Source organism: Calonectris borealis, chromosome W (assembly GCF_964195595.1).
Source record: "Calonectris borealis chromosome W, bCalBor7.hap1.2, whole genome shotgun sequence".
In the NCBI taxonomy this organism is placed as follows: Eukaryota; Metazoa; Chordata; class Aves; order Procellariiformes; family Procellariidae; genus Calonectris; species Calonectris borealis.
Genome location: NC_134351.1, coordinates 52,202,026 through 52,212,588, shown reverse-complemented (window position 1 = coordinate 52,212,588; position 10,563 = coordinate 52,202,026). Strand labels below are relative to the sequence as shown.

Sequence of the window (10,563 nt, the reverse complement as noted above, 5' to 3'; positions counted from 1 at the left end):
GTTACTTGCTTATCAAAACTTTATTTTCTTATAGAAACTGAACTTTTTAAAGGAATAAAAATGCATATATCCTTTAGCTAATACATTAAAGGGTTTTTATATATTTATGAACTAAATTAATATTATTCAAAATTTAATAGAATAAAAATTATGACAAGTATACTGGAAACTAAGGTATTGAAGTGTGAGGTTTTTTCTTTTGAAGTATTTCTAACATGGTGTCGTGAATGAGTGGTTTAGGCTGCTTAAAGAATCACCGTCAAAGGTATTAGCAGAAAGTGATTTTAATAGTAATTTATAAAAGCGCGACTTAACAGAATTCGATGGCAAGGTTCACTCTATCACTTACTACACGGATGAAGTATACAAAGGAAAATGGTGCTGGAATTGAGTTGGAATGATTTATACAGGCACCGAGGACGAAAAGGGTAAGGGAGACCCTCCCGTTGAGTCATGAGGTTCAGAGTAGACCCCCTTGCTTTCTAAACTCGTTCTCAGAGAGGAGTCTAGGTGCGGCTGGATCTACCCCTAGTCCCAGACTTGGTCAACGGTTTATATCTAATACAAAAAGGGTAAGGGAGACCCTCCCGTTGAGTCACGAGGTTCAGAGAAGACCCCCTTGCTTTCTAAACTCCAGAGGAGTCTAGGTGTGGCTGGATCCACTCTTAGTCTCAGACTTGGTCAACGGTTTATGTCTAAGGGATTATATGTGTTTAGCAGCAGTCTAAGGTTCATTCACAGTTTAAGACAGAATCATAGAATCATAGAATAGTTTGGGTTGGAAGGGACCTTTAAAGGTCATCTAGTCCAACCCCCCTGCCATGGGCAGGGACATCTTCAACTAGATCAGGTTGCTCAGAGCCCCGTCCATCCTGACCTTGAATGTTTCCAGGGATGGGGCATCTACCACCTCTCTGGGCAATCTGTTCCAGTGTTTCACCACCCTCATTCTAAAAAATTTCTTCCTTATAGCTAGTCTAAATCTACCCTCTTTTAGTTTAAAATCATTCCCCCTTGTCCTGTCGCAACAGGCCCTGCTAAAAAGTTTGCCGCCATCTTTCTTAGAAGCCCCCTTTAAGTACTGATAGGCCGCAATAAGGTCTCCCCAAAGCCTTCTCTTCTCCAGGCTGAATAACCCCAACTCTCTCAGCCTTTCTTCATAGGAGAGGCGTTCCATGCCCCTGATCATTTTTGTGGCCCTCCTCTGGACCCGCTCCAACAGGTCCATGTCTTTCCTGTGCTGAGGACTCCAGAGCTGGACGCAGTACTGCAGGTGGGGTCTCACCAGAGCAGAGTAGAGGGGCAGAATCACCTCCCTCGACCTGCTGGCCACTGCTTTTGATGCAGCCCAGGATACGGTTGGCCTTCTGGGCTGTGAGCGCACATTGTCGGCTCATGTCCAGCTTTTCATCCACCAGTACCCCCAAGTCCTTCTCGGCAGGGCTGCTCTCAATCCCTTCATCCCCCAGTCTGTATTGATACCGGGGCCTGTATTGATCCCGGGAAGATAGATCATAAGATTTTAGCAGACTATATTTGCTAGCGGGTACCTCCATCAATTCACACACACACGCACACAGACACAAAGATAGATAAATATATAAAGGTATACCTGTAAAAATTCCCCTCGAGTTCAGTGAAATATTCATGTCAAATGTCTTGGCATTTCTCAACGGGCGAAGGGTTGAGCCTCGAGGAGTGTTTCGCCCGAGGAGTGTTTCAGCCCAGGTCCCATGGCAGTCGGCGACGGTCCTCCAAATATCGCAAACTTGAGAGTTCGCGAACTCTGAGAGGCCTCCCACTCAGAGGGAGATGCTGGGCACAGCCCGCTGCGGTCCAGGAGAGCTCAAAGGGTCTCACTTAGGACCACTGTTTATAGGTTCGCAAGATGATTGACTTTAGCCATCCATAAATTTCCATCCTGGCCGCAGTCCCAGGTGGTAGTTACTAAAATTCTTGAGGTTTCAGTGTTGTCCCACTTGAGCTACGACTCAGATAAGGGTATCGGGGGGATGACACCTGGGCCAGGCAGTAGGAGTACGTTCCCAGCCTCAGCTATGCAGAGTTTCTGATACGGTCAAGGGGCGCTTAACCGCCAGACTCATTACACCAAGGCCAAAGTTTCATGGGAATTTCTGAGATCAACAAGTGGCCCAGATCAACAAGCAGCCCAGGAGAGGGGGGGCAGAATGCACCACCACACATGGGAAGAAATAAAATGCTGAAAAGAGAAAGCATCAGTATTGCTAATTTATAAACAGAAATGAAAGTTGTATTTGTATATAACATGAGCAGTTTGTGAATAGAAATCTAGTGTTATGATACAGATACAGAAGATACTGATGTTTCTAAAGATTGAAAATTATGTGGTGTATGCAAATGCACAGCCATACATACATATATTCATTATAATATAGTTAAGGCAATATCATATTAGGAACCAACGGTAAAACTGGCCAGCGCCTAAGAAGGAAATGTAAGCTGAAGTGGGTAATGCCTTTCTCACGCGCTGCCTGACATAATTCGGGCCCTTGTTGTAAGAGCCAGATAACCCAAGCCATTTGCTATCTGTGTAGCATCGAACAGGACTCTGACCCATGCGCAGCATGCCATGCAGACCCCATCCACAGAAGAGGGTCCCCCCCTTCAGTCATTCAAGCTATTATAGGATTTTCTTGCAAGAAAACAACTCTGTTTATCGTTTCTACTGTCTCAAACCTTATCTTTGCTGCCACCTAACTGCATTATTGCTTAATACATCAGATGGCTCAGCTGTCTGATCTGCCCATCCTGTAATTTCTCTGCTGAGAAATTAGTCTCTGCTACCCTCATTCCAGTCCATAATGCATACTATGCTGCTCAATTAATTTCTCTTTTATCAGGACATAATTTTCTCACTAGCATACCCAATCAGGACATTATCACCTGCTGAATAACTAGCTCACTTTTCCTCCAACCTCCCCAATAACCTCCCCTTTCCACATCCTCTCACAGACTGCCAGTCAAATACTTTTTACATTCTTTCTTTCCCTTTATATTCTAGTCTCTAATTCCACTTTGCATGTTACAAAACAGGCCACCTACAATCAATCCATAACAATGTGATCTTTCTAATCAGTAACCCCTGTGCCAGCAACCTGATCTCTGTTTCTTTACAACCCCAACCAGGTAATGGATTTCCAGATATGTTTTTGTAGCAGGTTGATCCTCTTTCAGTCTCCGTCTCTCTAGCAAAAGGTGTTTCCTATTCCAGAAAGCTGATTCTGTGCTTTCTACATAGGCTCCCACAAAATATTGATTCTATTTCCTCTAACCCACTAAAACTGACCCCATTTCAGAGTCCCTCCAGAACTTTTTTCTCCCCACTCCAGAAAAGAGACACATTCTGTTGTTAGCAGTAGCTTCAAGAGAAAGATTGTGATCTGCAAAACAGAAGACACTGCAAAGGGATTATATTGGGACTCTGTTCCCTTTACTGTGGTGGTAGAGTGGAACTAGGGCAAAGCTGAAGACAGCTTGATTTATCTCTTTTTAGTTATGACTATTAACCCACATTCCTACTGTATTCCTCTGCATTAATTATCTTTGAATGTTTCGGGGAAGCCAAAAAGGCTGGCACACAAAGATTTGACTAGATCACGTGCACTACATTACTTGAATTGGAGCTTGTAACACCACCACCAAGCTATAAACCAAGCTCTGAACTTGTGTCTCTGACACTCTGGTGTTGTGCTGTAGTAGGTATAGTTACAGGAAGGTGTGTGTTATCTCAACAACAGAGATGGAACAATGGAGATAAAAAGGCAAGGAACAGATTTCCAGGAGGATTAAGCAACTCATTTATTTCAGCTGCCTTTGCAAGTGCTTAATACTCATAAATCAGGCCTTAAAAGTAACTCAACCAAGGCCACGATGGGAATTATGTCAGACCTGAAATTAATATACAGGGATCTTTGATATCATCCTGATACAAAAAAGTCACAAAACCACATCTCTATCATCTGGAACCTGTCAGTTTGTTATCTCAGTCTCTAAAGTTTTACTACTCAGGCAACAAAGCTGCTGCGAACTCCGCCCAAAAATGTAGGCTTCAATGTTCCCAGGTATAATAGCATCACAGAGACCTATATCCATAAGCTGAATCTCACTGGGTACTGCATCAGATATGTTTTTACAGTACCATTTTACCAGTATACATGAAAAGTCCAGACTTTTTCAGTGTTACTTGGAGTCTTGAGCAAAAATGTAGCAAATAAAACCCACACATCTGATCTGTGTTAAAAAAGGAGGCTTGATGTTTTTGTCCTGGCCCACATCTGCACTTTTCTAATATGATAAGAGCAGACAGATCTACTCTGGATTTATTAGGCAGAGCTAAATCTGGCTGAATTGAGGTTTTGATGGCACTTTTGTACTGGGAAATGTTGGGACCTAGATTTCATCAGTGGATGCAAAGCAGTTTTACTTGTTTTTTATTTATGCCATGTCAGGTCCATGCTTTTGTGTCACTGTGACACCTGACATGCTGGGTCCTGACTCTGTGTGTGTCTGAAAGGGAAAGGTGGAAGCACAGAGTCACTTCCTATGTCACTGGTATAATTTGCAGGCCTGAGACTAGAGACGCTTTGCCCTGTGAGGGAACGAGAAGACGTTCCCGCTTGGCTCCCATAGGCACAATAATGGCCGCTTCTCTACGCGCGCACTAAACTATTCCCCCCCTCCAAGTCCTCTGATACAACTACGGAGCAGGAGGAAAAAAGATGCTGGCCAGAGAATGCTCAAAGGGCGGGGCGGGGCGGGGCGGGGCGGGGCTGGGCTGGGCTGGGCGTGACTTTGTGTAAAGCCGAATGCAGAAGGAGAGGCGATGATGATGCTGTCTATCCCCCCCCACTTCCCAATGTTGTCTCTTTATGGCTGAGGGCTCTCGCGAGATCACTGTTGGCGCCGTGACCTCTGTACGAGAGCGGTAGCGGCTAGTAAACACTCTCTGAGGGTTGGTGATGGCTCCTGGTGGTGTTCGTTAGACCTGCCTGTGGCGATTCCTGCTAGACTTTGCCTCGTGTTGTGCTGGTTTGGAGAGCTTATGGTTCCGTTTGTGTGATTACGGGGTACGCTTGGGGAGTAGATGAGGATTGGGTCAGGTCTCCTTTACCTCTCCGCGCCCTTCTGAGCGAGGCCTGCGGGCGGGGAGGCTCGTGCCTGTTCGGTGGGATTCAAAAAACCTGCTTCTATTGAGCTGAACAAAGAAGTGAGGGAAACGCCTGTTCTGTCTTCCGTTATCACACGCTCGGAGAACAAGACCTCCCCTTCACCGCGGGTGGCTGAGCTAGCGGAAGACGCACACCATGTGGATCCAAGTTCGTACCATAGACGGCACCGAGACCCACACTATTGATGATCTGAGCCGTCTCACCAAGATTGAATGTTTGCGGGAGAAGATCCAGAAGACCTTCTGTGTGAGCCCCGACCGCCAGCGCCTCTTCTACCGGGGCAAGCAGGTGAGGTGGAGACCTGGTGGGTAGGGGTGGAGGGGAGCTTCTCTTTTATCTCATCTTCCCCTTCTTATGTTCTGCTCTCTGTGACTGGATGCAAAGCTCCTCGTCCCCTCCCACACTGGGATCTCTGGCTTTTGTTTTCTGTCCTCTCACTGAGCCTAGGAGGTGGTGAGGGGCAAGGAGGGAAGACAAGCTGCCCGGCATGACAAAAGGCTCTGGGCCCAACTCTGGTTTCTTTCTATACTTTTCCTCCCCACCCCCCGCAGTAGTGAGCGGGTACTAATGAGGTCCCTTTGTGTTTTTCTTTTTTTTTTTTTTTCCCCAAACCGAGGGAGACTCCTTCTGCTTATCGCACCTAAGTGACAGGGCAGACAGTGGGGTGTGAGGGGGAGGAAATCCCCTGCTTTACTCTTTCGACCAGACAAGGGAACATAGGTGTTTTCCCTGGGTTCCTGCCCTCTCGGTGTCCCATCTGTGTATAAGGAAAACATTTTCTGTGTGTGCACTGCAAGTGGTTTCCAAGGCCTAGGTGCCACACCACAGACTAAGGGTTTTCGGGGACTGTGGACTCTGAACTCCCTCCATCCACCAGAAGAGGAGAGACAGAGGACTCGTTAGAATCCTTCCTGGAGGTGGGTATGCGACTGTGCGGGGGTGGGGGGAGGGGCGGGGGCGCAGCGGCAGCCCGCATCTCCTCGCACTCTCTGGCTCCCTTGTATTGAAGCTGCACATGAGTTTAGCGTCCTAGTCCTTTTAGGTGATGCAAACAGCTTTTTACAGAGAAGGATGTCAGTTGTAGCTGATATCTCAAGAACTGCTTAATCTACACCTGGTTCCAATGGTATTGGGGACCACTGGTTACAAGTTTTTCTGTGAGTTGATACTTTCTCCCCTCATCAGTGTGGGGCACATCTTTATCCAAAGAGATTGTCTTGGGCTGTATTTTTGCTGATGAAAGATGTAACTTCTTTTAAGCTGCTTTACATAAACGAGGTATGTACAGTGCTTGAGTATTGGAGTGAGGCATAAATGTTACATGAGGGGAAAAAAGGACTATCAGATGTGTTGTATTTTTAGGGAGCTTGACTCTTAAGATGGGACTTGTTACTAAAAATGAGCATGGCGATGCTAGCTTAAGCTGAGCAATGTAAGATGGGGCAAGATTTCTGCCTTATAACAGATGAAGCATATACCTGTATGAACAGGAACAACCATGAGAAATAACAGTTTACTATCACCGAGAGGTGATCATTCACGACTAGAGTGTGAACTTGCAATCTGAAATGTACTTAAAACCAAAAGGAAACAAATAGGTGTTGTGTCATGCTGGCTGTGTTTTGAGCAATCTTGTTACTGTTCCACAAGACACATCAGAGCCAGGTTTTGTGAGGGCATGTCGAAACAGATGGCTGCAGACAAACCTATGCTGCTCTGATGAAGCCAGATGCAAACAGCATCGGTCTCGAAGTTGAATAACTTGTTTACTTTTGTGTTATGTCTGAGTCAGCATACGTATGTGTTTATGTGTATTGTTAAGGATCTCATCACAGATCACTAATGGGAGTGTTTAGAAGACTGATAAGTTAGTTTAAAACAAAATTTGACTAGGTTGACATACATTAACAACACATTTTGTGGTAATGTCTAACTTTTTACTTATTACTACATATTCAAAGCAGGCAGTTCTTAACAATCATATCATACATATAAGTCACTTGTGAGTATGCAGTACCATGAAGTTGACAGCATGTAGTTAATCCTCAGTGGTCTTAGTCATGAAGTGATCAGGCTCCATGACAAGGGAAGCTGGAACAGAAGTAGGTGAATTGTCTGTTTCCCCCCCCCCCAATTTCAGATCTTGTACTTCTGTGGGATGTTTGAGTTTCTAGACAGACAGTTCTTAGCCTTTGGCCTCTGTCCCTGGACTACATACTGCACAGTGCTGGGGGGGGGGCAGCAGGGGTAGGGACTACTTTCCCAGTAGTAGACACCTAATGCCAAGCTCTGGTTCACACAGCTAGTTCTCATACCAAATTGTTAACAAGCCTCACTGTGTGATCTTGCACAGTTAACATAAGGCATGTGGTCTGTTATTACCAATGCAATAGCGTTCTTCCTGGGCACAAAAATGCTTATATGTTTACCAATTATGCTATAACATTGTGCTTATGTTTGAGTTTAAAACAAGCTGATACTAATTAAATCCTGCTTAATGTGCTTCTACTTCTGTGAGTGCACCAGGTCTCTGCTCTGGCTATTTGTGGAAAACAGTTTACCTGAGAAGCAGAGAAAATGAGCCTATAGTGAGTTGTGATTCTCGAAGTAGTCTGTCAGAGGTCAAACTACTTAGAGTATCTGTATTTCAGCCATTATGTTAGTATGGTGTGTCTTAATTTAAAAAGTGGAATAACAAGATCTTATAGCTGAACTTGTCCACGTGGATGGGTGATAATTTAGGGCACAGTTGGGATCATCAGTGAAGCTAGAGTTGTAGAGTCATCATCTTCATTAAGTTTCACTCATTATGTAACTACTTAATTTTTTTTTTTTTTTTGTAACCTTCATAATGAGTTCTAAAGCTTCCTTGATGATTGAGTTTGGTTGATCCAGCAGCTGATCTCATGGTACTAGTAACTAGAAGGGGGAAACTGAGAAGGATTGCTCCCATACAATTAAAACTGGATGTAGAGGAAATATTAGCAGAGCAATATGTAAACCACTGCTTACAGCAGGGATGCTGTAAGTCTCAGGGATGTGATAGAGATGTACAGGTGTTGTAACTAAATGGCAGGTGAACAGAAAGCAATGTATTGTGCTAAAGGAATAAACTGTGAGGGGTTAGTCCTGAGATGGACTTAACCCCCCTGTACTGGGTCTGGCTGGGATGGAGTTAACTTTTTTCATAGCAGGCCCATATGGTACTGCGCTTTGGATTTGTGACCAAAAGAGTGTTGATAACACACTAGTGTTTTGGCTATTGCTGAGCAGTAATTGCGCAGCATCAAGGCCTTCTGTTTCTCACTCTGCCCCCACAGCAAGTAGGCTGGGTGTGTGCAAGCAGTTGGGAGGAGACACTGCTGGGACAGCTGACCCAAACTGACCAAAGGGTTATTCCATGGCATGTGACATCGTGCTCAGCAATAAAAGCTCAGGGAAAGAGGAGGAAGGGGGAGACGTTTGTGGTTAGGACGTTTGTCTTCCCAAGCAACCGTTATGCGTGCTGAGGCCCTGCTTTCCAAGAAGTGGCTGGATATCTGCCTGCTGATGGGAATTAGTGAATGAATTCCTCTTTTTGCTTGGCTTGCGTGTGCAGCTTTTGCTTCACCTTTTAAACTGTATCTCAATGCACAAGTTTTCTCGCCTTCTACTTTCTCCCCGTCCTGGAGGAGAGGGGAGTGAGCGAGCGAGCGAGCAGCTGTCTGGGTACTTGGCTGCTGGCCAGGGTCAACCCACTAAACCCCCTGTGACAATACAGGCTGCAGAATGACTGGCTGGGTAGCAGCTCTGCAGAAAAGGACCTGGGGGTCCTGGTAGACAGCAAGCTGAACATGAGCCAGCAGTGTGCCCTGGCAGCAAAGGCGGCCAGCAGGAGCATAGGCAATAGATTGAGGGAAGTGACTATTTCCCTTTACTCAGCACTTGTGAGATCATATCTAGAATATTATGTATGGTTTAGGTCCCTCAATGCAAGGAAGATGCTGACAAGCTGGCGTTAGCCCAGTGGAGGGCTGGCAAGATGGCCGTCAAGATGTGCTCTGTGAGGAGAGGCTGGGGGACTGGGCTTGTTCAGTCAGTCAGGCGAAGGAAAAGCTTGGCGGGGGGATGGTGGTGGCGGTGGCAGCAGCTAATAGCAGCCTTTCAATGCCTACAAGGAGGTTGGTAGGACCTCTTAGCATGATCTTCTCCCCCCCACCCCCAAGAAAAACACAATCATGCTCCAGTATAAATAAAGCTGATTAAGGTTCTCGACTACAGAGGTGCGAGAGAGATTATGTCGGAGAACATTCGACTTGCTCTTGAATTGACCAGTGTCAATACTAATGGGACAACTGAGGGGGGGAAAAAAAAAAAAAAGAAAAGGAAAGGAACAGCTCTAGATCTCCATTTAAGTGGAGACCTGTGGGATCTTTGGGGTTTGAAGACAGCTAGGAGAAATAGACCTGTACTAGGAAGCTTGGTCCAAAGAACTAGATCTATGACAGTGGAGGGCTTCATGTTGAGATCAAGGGTGAATAGCTTTTCAGTATCTCCTGAATAAACATCACTGAGTAGTCAGTTCCAGATGTAAACAGAAAGAAAATTAATGTTTGATTTCCCCCCCCCTTTTTGTGTGTATGCATTGTCAGACTGGACCTGCCGCAACAGTCGGGTATCAAACAATCTTCGCTGTAACATGAAGTCTCAGAAACAAAGCGTAGGTCTACTCCATGTTCCCAACCCCATCTCAAAACATTACAACAGACTTGTCCTTCAGCTGTAGCCTTCTTGGTGGACAGTTTTTCTAGACTGGATAATAAAACAAGCAGTGAAGGAGAACCAGTCTAGATACTGAGATGATCTCAGTGAGGATCTGAGCAGCTGTCAATCTGTGTCAGAGGCAAACCCCATAGTCTTCTCCATAATGTAAGAAAGACATTTTGATGGCTTTATGGGCACCAAGCTTATGGTCTCCATCTGCAGGTTGCTTGTCAGAGACATGCAGTTTCCCAAAGCAGAAAAAGCAACTGCTTCCATCTCTGGCAGGAATGCTCCTGTTGTGGGCAAGGAGCTTAAAGCCCTTCAGCCAGGGTGAAATCATCTGCTGTAGGAGATAGAAGGAAGGAGAAATGAGCTACTTCATTGAAGAACACAGTAAGAAAAGGCTTGGTAAGAAAAGGCTGTCAAGGTGGATTGGTGTCACGCAGCCTAGCCCAAACCTAAGCATCCAGGAACAGCAACCATGCACAGAAGAAATAGGAAATAGTAGTAGAATATGAACCTCAAAGAACAAGCACAAAGAGATGGCAAATAGGATAAGAACATCTGGAACTGAGAACTGAAGGACACACGGTACACACTACCCTATTTA

At 45.4% G+C, this 10,563-nt stretch overlaps 1 protein-coding gene across 2 annotated transcripts in view; it reads left to right on the top strand.

Annotated features, from left to right (window-relative positions):
* Positions 1 to 4,899: 4,899 nt before the first annotated feature.
* Positions 4,900 to 10,563, top strand: part of LOC142074880 (E3 ubiquitin-protein ligase UHRF2-like) — a 157,150-nt gene continuing 151,486 nt past the window's right edge. For both annotated transcript variants that reach the window (XM_075135815.1, XM_075135814.1), the window contains exon 1: positions 4,900 to 5,498. In XM_075135815.1, coding sequence (XP_074991916.1) covers positions 5,346 to 5,498 — 153 coding nt within the window. In that variant the 5' untranslated portion in view covers positions 4,900 to 5,345. The remainder of the gene's footprint in view (positions 5,499 to 10,563) is intronic.